Here is a 17396-nt window from a genome sequence, read left to right as displayed (position 1 = left end):
CTACCCTCACCTGAGGCTTCAGTCCGCACCTGCCCTCACCTGAGGCTTCAGTCCGCACCTGCCCTCACCTGAGGCTTCAGTCCGCACCTGCCCTCACCTGAGGCTTCAGTCAGCACCTGCCCTTACCTGAGGCTACAGTCAGCACCTGCCCTTACATGAGGCTACAGTCAGCACCTGCCCTCACCGGAGGCTACAGTCAGCACCTGCCCTCACCTGAGGCTACAGTCAGCACCTGCCCTCACCTGAGGCTACAGTCAGCACCTGCCCTCACCTGAGGCTACAGTCAGCACCTACCCTCACCTGAGGCTACAGTCAGCACCTACCCTCACCTGAGGCTACAGTCAGCACCTACCCTCACCTGAGGCTACAGTCAGCACCTGCCCTTACATGAGGCTACAGTCCGCCCTTGCCCTTATCTGAGGCCACAGTCCGCCCTTGCCCTTACCTGAGGCCACAGTCCGCCCTTGCCCTTACCTGAGGCCACAGTCCGCCCTTACCTTACCTGAGGCTACAGTCAGCACTTGCCCTGCATATACCTGAGGTATATGCAAAAACAACAGTTGATGGACAGAATGCTGAACAATGTCATACATTCACCCCAGTACAGAGATCTGGGCCTAAATCCATAGTTTTTTTGCACTCCACACCACCCCAGTTCAGACATGGCCATATGCAAATCAGCCTTGACCCTGTGCCTCATGGGAACAGTCTAGCCCGAACTACCAAGCCATGTCTTTTCTGGACCGGAATCAGGCATCCAATGACCGGTTTCTGGCATTCCAGTCGTTTTCAGCCTGGATAGCTTGACTCCAGTGATGTGGATAGCCTGGGACTCACGTCTGAGCATACCCATCCCACTCGGGGTGACAAATGCAAAAACCACAGTTGATGCACCTAGTCCTTTTCCTGAGGCTATAGTCTGCACCTGTCCTCACCCGAGGTATAGTCAGCACCTGTCCTTAACCAGTGGTGCTGGAACAATTATCAGAGTGAGGGGGCTTCTATTAAAGTTAGATCACTGAAGTCGGGAGTGAGAAAAATCCAGGCGTGGCAAAAACCACAAGTGTAGAACATGTGCCAGGCCAGCTCAGCAGGAGAGTGGCAGGGGTGTGGTATCTAGCAGTTACTGCATTGGGGCACAGGTGTGCCCCAGACAGTTCATTTTCCATTGAAATGGCCACTAAAGCTTAGGCATGCTTTATTTACGGGTAAAGCTATAAAGCACAACAAGGAATCTATCCGGAAATAGACTTTCAGCGAATATTTATCATTGGCACATCACCAAGTAAAGTGTCTTGATTTGTTTTGATCCTATAAAAATATTTGCTTGCATTACTCTTCAAAATAAAAAAAAATAAAATGTGCTTCATTTGTGCTTTTCTGATTGCTGATATGATTTGAAATGTACTCGTAGTTCATTTGGTATTTAATTGTCAGAAAAAAATGCCATCCTACAGCAGGTGCCTCCAACCAGCTCCCAGGCACCTTGGGAGTAGCTGGCAGCCTTGAGTGGGTTTTTAAATGCTGTCAAGGGTCACATTTCTCTTTTAAGGTTAAGAGATGGCTGTGTTTACTTTCCATTATTATCATCAGGCTGAGGATAGCCGGGCCTGTAATGAGCAGTGCTCAGTCAGGTTTATGAGCCAGGCTGGGGCACAGAGGTGAAGAACTGAAGTACTCTTAAATACTCAAGTATTTAACTATTCAATAAAAGGTGGTGGAGACTCAATACTGAAGCATGAAAACAAAAGGTTTCTGAATGCTTTTAAACAGGAGAAAATTAAAAGGAAAAGTTCCCTTAATTAACTCTTCATTTTATTTTCTCCTATTTCAAAGTGTCACATTTACAAGCAGCAGACCTTTTGCTCACAGTGTTGCTTTATCTTATGGTTTGTTGATTATGCCCCCTTGGTGCTTTATCTTGTGGTTTGTTGATTATGCCCCACAGTGCTGTATCTTACGGTTTGTTGATTGTGCCCACTTGGTGATGAATCTTATGGTTTGTTCATTGTGCCCACTTGGTGCTGTAGCTTAGGGTTTGTTCATTGTGCCCACTTGGTGCTGTAGCTTAAGGTTTGTTCATTGTGCCCCCACAGTGCTATATCTTATGGTTTGTTGATTATGCCCACTTGGTAATGTATCTTATGGTTTGTTCATTTTGCCCACATAGTGATGTATCTTATGGTTTGTTCATTGAGCCCACTTGATGCTGTAGCTTATGGTTTATTGACTGTACCCCGCGGTGCTGTATCTTATGGTTTGTTCATTTTGCCCCTGCGGTGCTGTAGCTTATGGTTTAATTGTGCCCACTTGGTGCTGTATCTTATTGTTTGTTTATTGTGCCCATTTGATTCTGTATCTTATGTTTTGTTTGTGCCCCCTTGGTGCTGTATGTTATGGTTTGTTCATTGTGCCCCCGCGGTGCTGTATCTCATGGTTGGTTGATTGTGCCCCCACAGTGCTGTATCTTATGGTTTGTTGATGGTGTCCCTGTGGTGCTGTATCTTATGATTTGTTGATTGAATTTTCTACCTATGTGTAAATGTGTTTTATAAAATGTGATGCTTTAATGATATGTTTTTATCGAAATAAAGCCTTATTGACTTACATTTGTTGATTGTGCCCACTTGGTGATGTATCTTATGGTTTGTTCATGTTGGCTACATGCACTTTCCTGCAGTGCACCCTGGAAACCATCTTTACGTTTACGCCTTCCTGCACTCTCTCCCAATGCACTTTGTCGTCCATACTTGTCCGCGTGGCATCTTGCACTTTCTTCCGTAGCACCTTGGCGTCCATCCTCGAGGGCGTGGCCCCCTGCACTTTCTCCCATGCCTACTTGATGTCCATGGCACTTGGTGCTGTATCTTATGGTTTGTTCATTGTGCTCACTTGGTGATGTATCTTATGGTTTGTTGATTGTGCCTTCACAGTGCTGTTTCTTATGGTTTGTTCATAGTGCCCCCCCCGGTGCCGTATCTTATGGGTTGTTCGTTGTGACCCTTGGTGCTGTATCATATGGTTTGTTCATTGTGCCCACTTGGTGCTGTATCTTATGGTTTGTTCATTGTGCCCTGTCCGTGGTGTATCTCACTGTCCACACCTTGTGTTCCACAGAAGACCAGATTCCACACGGATTCCCCTCCATTGACATGGGCCCCCAGCTGAAGGTGGTGGAGAAGACGCGGACGGCCACCCTGCTCTGTGCTGCCAGCGGGAACCCGGACCCGGAGATTTCCTGGTTCAAGGACTTCCTTCCGGTGGACACCGCTACCAGCAGTGGACGCATCAAGCAGCTGCGCTCGGGTAGGTGCCCGGTGGGCTTGCAGCCCACCCCTTCACTTTCCGGGAGAGGTTCGACTGTGTGTAGTGGGAAGTTAGCACAACCATCTAAAGTCCGAGCCTGTGATGTCTGCGGGTCAGTGACGTGTCAGCGTTGTCACTCTCTCAGCACCTTTAAGAGTCACTAGTGGTAATCGGACCCCGGTGCATTATCTGCACCTTCCTCCAGCCACCCTTTACCTTGAGACCAACAGTGGGCAAACTGCACTTTTTAAATGAAGCCAAATCAAAGGGGATGATGGACAGAGTGTTGAACATTGCAAGTACTCACCCCGTCAACTCATCTGGGTTTAATCCATCATCATTCTTTAGCTCACTCCACCACCCCAGTTCAGACATGGCTATATGCAAATCAGTCTGACCCTGTGCCTCATGGGAACAGTCCAGCCCGAACTGCCAGGCCAGGACCTCCCTGGACCGGAAACAAGCATCCTGGGACCGGTTTCGAATTCATAACCCTCATCAGCCAGGCTATCTTGAATCCAGTGGCAAAGTGAGCAAGGGACACACATCTGGGCATAACCTGCGCTTTGGTTTTGCACTTTTTAAATGGGCACCCTGAGGACCCCAAGGTGTAGCCAGGCTCCGGCACTCAAGGCGGACCACCAAGAATGTCCCCTTCCCACCTTCTTTCCTGAACTTTTTGGGCTGGCACAGTGTCCTCCACTGGGCTCAAGTCCATAAAGCTTATATCCTTCACTTCAAGAAGTCCTGTGTCTCTTCTGACTCAGTGCGCTTACTCCCGGAGCACCCTGGCAGATAGCCCTCAGTATAGGTACCCTACACTTTCTCCCTCAGTGCTTTGGGGTCCATGCTTCAAAGTATGGCTCACTGCACTTTTTCACAGGTCCTTAGTGCTCATGCTTGTATTTAATACACTCCGTACTTTCGCCCAGGGTAGCCTGGGCCCATTCTTAAGTTGTTGGCTACATGCACTTTCCTGCAGTGCACCCTGGAAACCATCTTTACGTTTACGCCTTCCTGCACTCTCTCCCAATGCACTTTGTCGTCCATACTTGTCCGCGTGGCATCTTGCACTTTCTTCCGTAGCACCTTGGTGTCCCTCCTCGTGGGCGTGGCTGCCTACACCTTCTCACATGGCACCTTGGCGTCCATCCTCGAGGGCGTGGCCCCCTGCACTTTCTCCCATGCCTACTTGATGTCCATGACACCTTGGGGTCTATCCTTGTGGGCGTGGCTCCCTGCACCTTTTCCCATGGCACTTTGGGGTCTATCCTTGTGGGCGTGGCTCCCTGCACCTTTTCCCATGGCACCTTGGGGTCTATCCTTGTGGGCGTGGCTCGCTGCACCTTCTCCCATGGCACCTTGGTGTCCATCCGTGGCTCCCTGCACCTTCTCCCATGGCACCTTGGGATCCATCCTTGTGGGCGTGGCTCCCTGCACCTTCTCCCATGCCCCTTGGGATCCATCCTTGTGGGCGTGGCTCCCTGCACCTTCTCCCATGGCACCTTGGGATCCATCCTTGTGGGCGTGGCTCCCTGCACCTTCTCCCATGGCACCTTGGGATCCATCCTTGTGGGCGTGGCTCCCTGCACCTTCTCCCATGGCACCTTGGGGTCTATTCTTGTGGGCGTGGCTCCCTGCACCTTCTCCTATTGCACCTTGGGGTCTATCCTTGTGGGTGTGGCTCCCTGCACCGTTTACCATGGCACCTTGGGATCCATCCTTGTGGGCGTGGCTCCCTGCACCTTTTCCCATGGCACTTTGGGGTCTATCCTTGTGGGCGTGGCTCCCTGCACCTTCTCCCAGAGCACCTTGGGGTCTATCCTCATGGGTGTGGCTCCCTGCACCTTCTCCCAGAGCACCTTGGGATCCATCCTTGTGGGCGTGGCTCCCTGCACCTTCTCCCATGGCACCTTATTTATTTTATTTTATTTATTTATTTAAGAGGTTTTATATAGCGCTGGCTGGACCCAGGAGTATCGGAGCGCTTTACAAGGTGTTTCCATACAGGTACAGTGTGAATAACCACAGACAATGGAATAATAAAAGAGCAAGTCCACATAGGATACATGACATCTAGATAAAAAAGTAAAAAACAATTGCTAGACACTGAGTAATACAAAGTAGCGGTCAGTTTGGCGGGAAGCCTCACTTTAAGTATACAAAAAACATGCAAGAGAACTGAGGGTCAAGAGGAGGGGAGGTAAGGTGATCAGATAGAAGGAAAGGGAGTTGGCCAGGCGGGTGGTCACAAGTCATATGCGGGTGTCTATCCCCGTGGGCGTGGCTCCCTGCACCTTCTCCCAGAGCACCTTGGGATCCATCCTTGTGGGCGTGGCTCCCTGCACTTTCTCCCATGGCACCTTGGGATCCATCCTTGTGGATGTGGCTCCCTGCACCTTCTCCCATGGCACCTTGGGATCCATCCTTGTGGGCGTGGCTCCCTGCACCTTCTCACATGGCACCTTGGGGTCTATCCTCGTGGGTGTGGCTCCCTGCACCTTCTCCCATGGCACCTTGGGGTCCATCCGTGGCTCCCACCACCTTCTCCCATGGCACCTTGGGATCCATCCTTGTGGGCGTGGCTCCCTGCACCTTCTCCCATGGCACCTTGGGGTCTATCTTCGTGGGTGTGGCTGCCTGCACCTTCTCCCATGGCACCTTGGGGTCCATCCGTGGCTCCCACCACCTTCTCCCATGGCACCTTGAGATCCATCCTTGAGGGCGTGGCTCCCTGCACCTTCTCCCATGGCACCTTGGGGTCTATCCTTGTGGGTGTGGCTCCCTGCACCTTCTCCCATGTCACCTTGGGGTCTATCCTCGTGGGTGTGGCTCCCTGCACCTTCTCCCATGGCACCTTGGGATCCATCCTTGTGGGCGTGGCTCCCTGCACCTTCTCCCATGGCACCTTGGGGTCTATCCTCTTGGGCGTGGCTCCCTGCACCTTCTCCCAGAGCACCTTGGGGTCTATCCTCGTGGGTGTGGCTCCCTGCACCTTCTCCCATGGCACCTTGGGGTCCATCCGTGGCTCCCACCACCTTCTCCCATGGCACCTTGGGATCCATCCTTGTGGGCGTGGCTCCCTGCACCTTCTCCCAGATCACCTTGGGGTCTATCCTCGTGGGTGTGGCTCCCTGCACCTTCTCCCAGAGCACCTTGGGATCCATCCTTGTGGGCGTGGCTCCCTGCACCTTCTCCCATGGCACCTTGGGATCCATCCTTGTGGTTGTGGCTCCCTGCACCTTCTCCCATGGCACCTTGGGACCCATCCTTGTGGGTGTGGCTCCCTGCACCTTCTCCCATGGCACCTTGGGGTCTATCCTCGTGGCCGTGGCTCCCTGCACCTTCTCCCAGAGCACCTTGGGGTCTATCCTCGTGTGTGTGGCTCCCTACACCTTCTCCCATGGCACCTTAGGGTCCATCCGTGGCTCCCACCACCTTCTCCCATGGCACCTTGGGATCCATCCTTGTGGGCGTGGCTCCCTGCACCTTCTCCCATGGCACCTTGGGGTCTATCCTCGTGGGCGTGGCTCCCTGCACCTTCTCCCAGAGCACCTTGGGGTCTATCCTCTTGGGTGTGGCTCCCTGCACCTTCTCCCGTGGCACCGTGGGGTCCATCCGTGGCTCCCACCACCTTCTCCCATGGCACCTTGGGATCCATCCTTGTGGGCGTGGCTCCCTGCACCTTCTCCCATGGCACCTTGGGGTCTATCCTTGTGGGCGTGGCTCCCTGCACCTTCTCCCATGTCACCTTGGGGTCTATCCTCGTGGGTGTGGCTCCCTGCACCTTCTCCCATGGCACCTTGCTGTCCTAAATCTGCAGTTTGTGCATATTCCCTCGACCTTTCACTTCTCTTTTCCATAAACAGGGACCGGGCTCGTGCTCGCCGGAATATCACGTCTGTTAATTATTTTTTAACTGCATGGGGGGGGTTAGGAGGGGGAGGTACTGACGCCGCACCTCACGTGGTCGAGCACTGTATTGATTGTTCGCCTGTCTGATATTGGATTCTCCAGAAATGACACTAGACGGGGCCTAGAGGAGTCTACAAACGAAGTAACAAGCATTACCAAAGCCAGTTGGCCTCACCTGCCTTCCAATAGCATTATTCAACCTTTAGGGATTTGTATTGCTTTATACAGGTGCTGTACCAAAAAAATATAGACATTCTTAAATGCCGATGTGGAACTGCATCAGCGAAAACAAAATGACACAGCAGCATGGATTAGATGTGTGCAAGCAGTCTTTTTTTCTCTTTAACTTTTAATTTGATGGTCCAAGATGCCCAGCACCAAAAAGTACATTTAAAAATAAAATAGGCATGGAAGTGCACTAAAAGGGAAAACTGTGGGGGAAAGCAACAGGGGAAGGAGGGAACAAAGTAAATTCTGAACCTGGGAGTAACCAGGGGCAAAGGAGCACACAGACCCGTGGAGGGGTTAAGAAAAATAACTAGATGGGTAAGCAACGGGAGAGCTGGGCAGGAGGGAGTAGTAAAAGCAACACAGGGGTGAGGTGATTTCAGGGGAAAACTACACACTTGGGAGAGAGCAAGAAAACAGATACACACCCAGGAGTGCTAAAATAAAAAGAAAAAAAAGGAGTACCTTGAATGCAAGCAGGGGAAGGGTTACAAGTCATCCAATCAAAAGAATGGTAAAGAAGCTGTGCATCAGGGGAGGGGCAAGCTAAAAAATAGGAAAGAAAGGTGTCGAATAAGATGCAAGCAAATGAGATTGGCAAGAAAGCCCTCCAGTTGTAAGCAAGGGCTTGCCCACATGCTCTTTGTAAGTACCATAGACTACCTACAGTAGAACTTTGACACCCGACAGCTCAAAAAAGACTCTGTGCGGAATTGTTTGGCTGCAACACAGCCCCCGCTGCAGCCCACCTTCCGTGTGGCTTCAACGTCCCGAGTGTTAATGTTGCATTTCTGCTGCAAAAGCATCCCTGGCACACCCAGTGCCCCAAGACCGGTCATGACAAATTCCAACCACACATCTGTGTCCGGGAGTGAGGTTGATTGCATCTCTCCCAAGCCCGATGAAGGGCTCCTTCCCTACTAGGCACTGAAGACCAGTGGCATTGCTGGGCCCAGCTAGAGAAAGCTTTAGCCCTCTAATTGTTTGACCTACTGTTATAGTTGGTGCAGTGTATTTGTGTAGATTGCCTTTCCATGGGTGTGATCTGAGCAGCACACACTTACCTGGTGACGGTCAGTCATCAGTGCCACACCACAGTGCAGCAGCCATTCTACGTGCCTGCGCCACGTGCGCCGACACTCGCATCGGCAACGAATGGGTTACAGCAGCAGTGCTACCTGCACACCATGGGAAGCAGGTGTAAAACCTGCACAGGTGCTTACAGGAGCCAAGTGATGGCGGCAGCATGGCCTGCCCCAGGCGTAGAGTGGGACAAGAACAGGACTGTCTGATCCAAGTGTAGATGTATGTCGGCAGGAGTACGGGCTCTATAAAAGGGCCCCCCTAAAGATGCGTACGGTCTGGGAGGAAAGGGGGAACAACCATGACAAAAGTACTATTGTACAACCTCCCACTTGACCTCTGTCTTTGACAATTGGGCTAAATCAGCTCCTTCTCAGAAAACAATTTAATTATGAGACCTTATCTACGCCACACCAACATTATATCAAAAATATTTATCGGAAGGAGTACGACCTGCGCCAGGGACATAGGCACTAACCGCAGCACCACCACCATCACTGTTGGCGTGTAAAATGTGAAAATTGTAGGATGGCACGTGCACAATGGGACAGTGGGAGGATTCCTTGGATCAGGAATGCATCATGTATACATGCACATTGGAACCTCAGCAGCTCTCCCAGCAGCATCACCACAGCACCAGGTGGTTTACTTTAGGCTTCTCGACCAAGTAGCTCGTGAGCTGCTGGCAGCACTCAGCTATCTGTGTGCAGCCCCTCCTACTAAAATAGAGGCATTTGCTTGGTTTAATTAATATATGGATACCAAAACTGAAAAGCATGTATTCAAGATTAAAATGTGTGTGTGCCTTCAGAAGCCGATGTTTGTAAATAAATGGTTGAATTTGCAAAATATATGTAAAGCTGATATGGGAGTGATAAATCATACAGCGTGGGGGAAACGTGTTGCTCATGTTATTACCTTTGCGCGGGGGGGATTGAGCAGTGGCGGTTATGTATCACCCACGTAGAGGTAATCCAAATTGATGAAGCCCTGTTCACAGTACTGCTGGCAGCCCTGCTTGGTGCAATAAGGTGAACACTACTGAAGATTTTACAGGAGGAGGAGGGGGGGGGGGGCACTAGTGTAACCGTGACTGATATGATCACTATTACAAGACTAATAATATTAGTAGATCAATGTGATTTTAATTGAACATGAATCAATCAATTAATCAAGCATTCGTAGAGTGCACTACATACCCGTGAGGGTCTCAAGGCGCTAGGGGGGAGGAGGGGAGCTGCTACTGTTCGAAAAGCCAGATCTTGAAGTCTTCTGAAGGTCAGAAGGTCTTCGGTCTGTCGTAGGCTGATGGGGAGGGTGTTCCATGTCTTGGCAACGAGGTGGAAGAATGATCTGCCACCGGCGGTCACTCTTTGGATGCGGGGAACAGTGGCGAGGGCGCGGTCTGCGGAGCAGAGCTGGTGGGTGGGGGTGTAGAACCTGAGTCGGCTGTTGAGGTCCGCTGGTCCGGTGTTGTGGAGTGGTTTGTGTGCGTGGGTGAGGAGTTCGAAGGTTATCCTCTTGTTGTCGGGGAGCCAGTGCAGGTCTCTCAGGTGGGGTGTGATGTGGCTGCAGCGAGGGATGTCGAGAATCAGGCGTGCGGAGGCATTCTGGGTGTGTTGGAGCCGACTTAGGAGTTTGGCCGACGTTCCTGCTTAAAGGGCGTTCCTGTCGTCCAATCTACTGCTGACGAGGATCTGGGTGACCATCTTTCTCGTTTCAGTGGGGATCCATAGGTCTTTATACAAAAATGGTTGGAGACCCCTAGTTTACTTGAACCAGCATTTGGAATAGTAGGGAGGGTGGGAAATTATGGAGGTCCTCAGAGCTGGTCATTTATCATTGCCCCAGGCATCGGTCCTTGGGGGCAGCTTGGTGCCAGCCACCATCACTAGTCTTCCAGTCTTGTCTGTCTTGTTTCCCATCTGTGGTCCTCCGGGCTAGCCGTATGCGACCACACCCAATATGTGGGTGCTGCTCTTCTGGACACCCAAGTATCTCTTGCTCTCACTGGTCGTCGCGGATGGTCAGATGCCATCTACGATGGAAGTGGCCTTTAGAGCTGGTGTGGTCCTCAGGGTCCTTCTTGTACTCTTTCCTGTCACTGTTGTCCATACACCTAGAGCTGCACCACCCGCCTGGGTTTGTTCTTCAGGTCCAGATGTGTGCCACCTGCCCTAGGTCTGTTACTCAAGGCCTGGTCTTTACCCCTGCTGTGGTTCTTATCCACCCGCCTACTCTTCTGCCACTTTCCATCTCTGAGGTCACTGTGAATGTTCATGATCTGTTCCTGTCTCAGTGGGCATCAGGGCCTGTCTTGGACAGCACAGCTGGCCACCGCCCTTACTACGGTCATCAGGCCTGTTCCGGTGCCACCTGCACTAGGTCTGTCCCTCAGAACCAGCCCTGGTGATGGTCCTATGTGGAATCTTGTGCCACGCGTCCTACTGTGGCAGCCATTGCCAGTCTTCTACATCTTCTCTTTGCTGCTGTTTGTTTGGCATGTCCGGTGCCCTCTGCCCGGTCTGATTCCCCAAGACATTTTGTATGGCCCTTCTCTCGTTTTTTTGCATTTTTTTATTCATTTGCAAAAGCAATACAGACATGCTGTGGGTACCATACAGTAATATGATCCTGAGGATACTAAACCATGCTAAAATTGCAAACGTGATACAGCACAGGTGTTTGACCAGTGACCCGGTGTCCAGGGGCTGGGTGATGGGCACTTGTCTTTTTGTGTTCATCCTAGGTCTGTTCATCAAGGCCAGGCAAGCTTGCACCAAGGCCAGGCATGCAGTACCTGCCCTGGGTCTGTTCACCAAGGCCAGGCATGCACCAAGGCCAGGCATGCTGTACCTGCCCTGGGTCTCTTCACCAAGGCCAGGCATGCATGCACCAAGGCCAGGCATGCAGTACCTGCCCTGGGTCTGTTCACCAAGGCCAGGCATGCACCAAGGCCAGGCATGCTGTACCTGCCCTGGGTCTCTTCACCAAGGCCAGGCATGCATGCACCAAGGCCAGGCATGCAGTACCTGCCCTGGGTCTGTTCACCAAGGCCAGGCATGCACCAAGGCCAGGCATGAAGTACCTGCCCTGGGTATGTTCATCAAGGCCAGGCATGCATGCACCAAGGCCAGGCATGCAGTAGCTGCCCTGGGTCTGTTCACCAAGGCCAGGCATGCATCACATGTCTTGGGTCTGTTCCTCAAGGCCAGTCATGCACAAGGCCAGGCCTGCACCACCTGCCCTGCATCTTTTCATGAAGGACAGGCATGCAATACCTGCCCTGGGTCTGTTCACCAAGGCCAGGCATGCATCACGTGTCTTGGGCCTGTTCCTCAAGGCCAGTCATGCACAAGGCCAGGCATGCAGTAGATGCCCTGAGTCTGTTCACCAAGGCCAGGCCAGGCATGCATGCACCAAGGCCAGGCATTAATCACGTGTCTTGGGTCTGTTCCTCAAGGCCAGTCATGCACAAGGCCAGGCATGCACCACCTGCCCTGCATATTTTCATGGACAGGCATGCAGTTCCTGCCCTGGGTCTTTTCATCAAGGCCAGGCATGCATGCACCAAGGCCAGGCACGCATCACATGTCTTGGTTCTGTTCATCAAGGCCAGGCACGCACCACCTGACAAGGGTCTGTTCATCACGGGTGTACGTCAGGGTCCAGGCCTGGCGAAGGTGCCCAGACCAGACGTCAGGCTCCATCCCTCACGAGCGAGAGGGGGAGGGGCTGTGAGGGGTGAAGTGTTTGAAGCCACGAGGCTCTTTCAGAAGTGCTATGCTGGGAAGCGGAGATAAAAAGCTTTAGATAAGTCTGCGCGCTTCCCGCCAAACCTGCTGACCAGTCAAAGGAAGCGGAGCTAATCCGGCCCTCGGCACCGGCACTGCAGCCTCCGAGGTCAGGGGGGCGGTGGGGGTGGAGCGGACAATCCTCCCACTCTCGGGCCCCGCTCTGATGAGCGGGGGCCAGGAAAGACCCCCCCCTCCACTGTCCCCCCGACAACCGGCGGAGTGCAGAGTGCACGCGGCAGATACCCCCACACCTGCCCATTAGGAGCCCTGCACCCCTGGCGAGGGGAGTGTTGATCGGAAGCATTAGGACAGGCCTCGGTGGGATCCTGGGATGCAAGCTGCGCGCTATGTTGAGCACAGATTTTTAGGTTAGGTATTTTTAAGCCACGCCCTTAGTTACATCGACCACGCCTCTTTGAGAGACCCCAGTTTTTTCATTCCACTTAAAGCCCTGTCTGTAGTACATAGAGCCAGCCAGATTCATCTACCCGGCCTGTTTTCCTGCCTAATGTAACCCCACTGAGCCGTGCACTCCATCTCACCATCTTTCCTCTGAGGTACTAACCAGGGAGGTGGAAGTACCACGCCAGCCCTGCGTTGCTCTCCATTCTAACATTATTTGTTGGTTTTTGACAGAAGCCAGTCGCTTTTTTTCTCTAGAACTGGTGCTTACAATGCGCTTATTTTCTCTAAGTCACTATGACCAGCTGACATCTTCACAAGGTTGCAAGACAAGTGAGTGGTAGGCCCGTACCTGACACCCCAGACTGACCTTCACTGGGCTTGCAGACCCTTACTTCTGAATCTTGGGGGAGCCTTTCACTTACCTGCTGACGCTGCCACAGACCGGACCTTCCTTTCCAGGCTGCAGGGGCACTGGAGACAAGCCGCCACCGCCGAGAGTCATCCTCTGCACAGACTGCACGCGTCGCCGCTCCGGGACTTCAATTCCCGGCAGCCTACGTGGCGGCGCGCTTCACAGTGACGCGAGGGCGCCAGGAGGCGCACAAAAGCGGCGCTGACACCCGCTTCGCGGGACGCGAGCGGGACGCCCGGACGAAGCCCGGACAAAGGGCGGGCCGTCTGAGGCCGTCCGAGGTTGGCCACGGTTGGGTTGGGCCAGGGACTCTGCTCTATTCATTCCATCCATTAGCGCACAAGGCTGTCCAGGCTCACGAAGCTCCAGGTAATTAGTAACCTTACTATTTATAGTACTTGCTTTAGTCCCAAGTGGAACTTCTGTTGCCAAATGCCTGCAAAAAAGCAACCCACACCTTCTAACACAATGGAGAACTATCTCGTACAGGTTGTGACAAAAATCAACACTGATAGAAGGGCCTCACTGGGTCTGGATTCACCACTACAATCACCATTAGCAGATATAGAGAACGAGGACTCATTTGCCTTGTTAAACAATAGCCTCCTCGGTGGGGCACATGCCTCCCTCCAGGATTCAAATTGTATTCAGCCTAGCGGCATTGTTGCTAATAGAGAAGAAAATAGTGACATAGATGTACCAACTGTGCTTTCCGTAAATAGCGAGTCTGCTACTTCTACCGCTCCCCCCATCCCCGCACCTAGGGTTTCAGGGGGTAAAAGGAAAGCCATACAAAAGAGAGGAGGCTTAAGGTCATCTAAAAACAAAGTTGCGTCGCCACCAAGGAAATCTACCGATGATGAGGAGGAGGACTTGACTGGGGAAACTTATGTGACTCTTTCCGACGATTTATTGCAAAAACTTTGTTGTCTGATGGATACAAAAATTAAAGGGATGGTAAAACCCCTAATCAGTAAAATCGACAAATTAACTGCTGAGGTTAGCAAACTGGAAGGTCTATTGGGTAAAACCTTGGGAGAGGTGAGAAAACTACCAGAAGCCATTTCAACATGTGTCCAGCCTCTGTTGTCAGAAATTAAATCTACCCACTCTGATGGTGCGTCTTCTGCTGTTACACAAAATCCCCCGTTGCCCTTATTGACAAACTTATCTGACAGGCCTCCTGGAGATGTTTCATCTGCTTTACCCTATGGGGAATTAAATACCACGAATGGAGCATCAGAGCTCGTCGTTGAAGCCTCACCATTAGTTCTCGTTCTTGCTAATGTACCCAAATTAGCCCCCGGCGATGTTGAGTCGACTGCGTCATTACTCAACAAATCATTGTCATGGCTAACTAATAACATGAGTCAATCAATGTGGAGGGACTAGGGATTTAAGGGTCTGTTTCATTCCCCAGGGAAAGTACAAGGTTTATCAAAGAGGAAACAGACACTTGTAACACTAAGCCATTGGTTAAGTAAATTTTAGAGTAACCTCAAAATACCCTATGCAATTTGGAATATAGCGGTATATATGGTTCATCCGCCCCGCATATGGGTTATTGGCCGTTATCATTGGTTACTCTAAATGAGTGATTTAGCCAGCCTCAACCGGAGGCACCTCTGGCATATAGTGCAGTGTCCAGAGAAGGAAAAAGGTGGTGTGTCAAAAAAAGAAAAAAGGGAGAAAAAAGGGGGGGTTTGTTAAAATAACTGGAAAATCACCCTAATTAGTTTTATTGATTGGTGTGATTTCCAGGTTGTTAAAAAACTGGTACTACTAAGTTGATCGAGTTACTAGATCACTGTAGTTGGGAAAAACACTTATTACATAAACGTCGACATGTTTCTGCTCCGTCGGCCCATAGGGGTCTATAGAGCATTCGTCAGGACTAACAGTAAAATAGACAAACAGTGTTAGGATTACTCACACCTTTTGTGTTGCAATACGTTAATAACCTGTATATTTTGCAGGGTATTGACTCCTCTGGTTTCTTGTAACAGAGAGTACTTGCTTGCGTCGGGGGGCCCTCAGGACTCAGAGCCGCGTGTGACTGCAATTGCGTCTAGTGCTGACTCTGCCCCCGGAAGGTGTGAGTAATCCTAACACTGTTTGTCTATTTTACTGTTAGTCCTGACGAATGCTCTATAGACCCCTATGGGCCGACGGAGCAGAAACATGTCGACGTTTATGTAATAAGTGTTTTTCCCAACTACAGTGATCTAGTAACTCGATCAACTTAGTAGTACCAGTTTTTTAACAACCTGGAAATCACACCAATCAATAAAACTAATTAGGGTGATTTTCCAGTTATTTTAACAAACCCCCCCTTTTTTCTCCCTTTTTTCTTTTTTTGACACACCACCTTTTTCCTTCTCTGGACACTGCACTATATGCCAGAGGTGCCTCCGGTTGAGGCTGGCTAAATCACTCATTTAGAGTAACCAATGATAACGGCCAATAACCCATATGCGGGGCGGATGAACCATATATACCGCTATATTCCAAATTGCATAGGGTATTTTGAGGTTACTCTAAAATTTACTTAACCAATGGCTTAGTGTTACAAGTGTCTGTTTCCTCTTTGATAAACCTTGTAACTAATAACATGGCCATAACACCCTGGGGTAAGGAGCAACTTGCGGAAGAACTGGTGAATGCACGAAGGGTCGAGTGGATTGGGAACAGGGCAAAAAAATTCAAGGGGGATTGCGTTGTACTTAACTTTACTGACCCCGAGGTCCTGCCTAACATTTTACCAAACCTCCACCCGCCCCAGAAAAGATTTACCCCTATTGTTCCTCTGACTTTAGATTTCTTTTATCCTAGAAAAGGCAGAGGTCCTAATTGCTGCACTCTTAGAACAAAATGGAACGTTGTAACTAAGAGGGGCAGCAAGAACTCTGATCTTGCTGAGTGGGGTCTAGGTGTGGAAAATAGATTTGCTGCACTCTCCAACCTAGACGCTTGTGATTGACTACCATGCACCCCTACCACCGTGCTGCAAGTTCCTATGGCTGCTAACTATACAGTGGTTTCGAGTTGTCCACAATCTGTACAGGATGTGATAGACACGACTGTATCTAGAGCTGGTGTAGTTATTGTAAATCCTAATGAAACTAGCAACGTTGATCTGTTGTCATCAGGGTTGGATTATTGCACTAGTTCAATAACAGTAAACACATCTGGGAATTTATTGTCTTGGAATATTGCGGGCCTATGTTCCAAAATGGATTGTGGTGAATGGTCTGGTTTTGTCAGCCAATATGATGTCTGCATTTTCCAAGAAACTTGGGCTGTAGATCCTGTATTTGCACTTGGTTATCTGAATTTCTACATCCCAGCTACGAAGGGTCCTAAAGGGCGACCGATGGGGGGACTTACGATATGGGTGCGCCAGGCTCTCATGGTTGATGTGAGAAACATTGAGCTTAATCTAAAAGACATTCAGCTCATTCGATTAAAGGGTAGCTCATCTACTTCCATGGATATCTACAATGTATATGCCAGGGGGGGTAATGCAAGAAAATCTGAGGTCCTTTTGTCTCTGTACAATCTATTAGAAACTCATTCATCAGGGAATAACATATTAATAGCCGGCGACCTAAATCGCACTTTTGAGCCTTTAGACTCTGGCGATGTACAATTGGGATTGGAAGAAGACACCCTATGGGATATCCCCGCTCTCAATGCAGTCCCAATAACTCGTTGGACTGAGGACATTCTTGGCCTAAACGCCATGTGTTTTGAACATGGGTTAAGGGCCTTGAATGGCCGAACAAAGTCTGACAGAATACCAGCCATGACCTTTAACAATGGAAGAAACAAGAGCCGTATTGACTACGTAATATGTAGTATGTCCCTATGGCCAAAGGTCATTGATATGGCTGTGTTGGAAAGGTTAGAGAGCGATCACGACCCTTTATGTGTCCTTCATAATTGGTGGAAGCCCGATGCCGTTTTAAATACCTGTGCTGAACCCCTCCCGCCTTCGATTATACCCACTAATGATATGCGCAGGCTGAGGTGGACCAGTGTTAAATCTGACCTGCTGGCTTTGGGAAAAATAAATATGGCAACTGATAGGGCCATTGTGGCCCTTGAGGGTGTGGTCGGGTTACCTTCTACCCAGAACATAGTTACTCAGGTCCACAATGACCTTTTCAAAGAAATACAACGCCATTTTTTAAAACCGACTAATAACAAAAAGCCAGGGAAACTTAGGCCAGCCAAATGGTATAACCAAG

The 17396-nt window shown here is 50.5% G+C and overlaps 1 protein-coding gene across 10 annotated transcripts in view; it reads left to right on the top strand.

Annotated features, from left to right (window-relative positions):
* PTPRF (protein tyrosine phosphatase receptor type F) overlaps positions 1 to 17396 on the top strand; it is a 756588-nt gene that overhangs the window by 555742 nt on the left and 183450 nt on the right. For all 10 annotated transcript variants that reach the window (XM_086953202.1, XM_086953199.1, XM_086953209.1 and 7 more), the window contains one exon: positions 3118 to 3306. In XM_086953202.1, coding sequence (XP_086809328.1) covers positions 3118 to 3306 — 189 coding nt within the window. The remainder of the gene's footprint in view (positions 1 to 3117; positions 3307 to 17396) is intronic.

This window comes from Lissotriton vulgaris, chromosome 1_2 (genome assembly GCF_964263255.1).
Source record: "Lissotriton vulgaris chromosome 1_2, aLisVul1.2, whole genome shotgun sequence".
In the NCBI taxonomy this organism is placed as follows: Eukaryota; Metazoa; Chordata; class Amphibia; order Caudata; family Salamandridae; genus Lissotriton; species Lissotriton vulgaris.
This window is presented reverse-complemented; position numbering and strand designations above follow the sequence as displayed.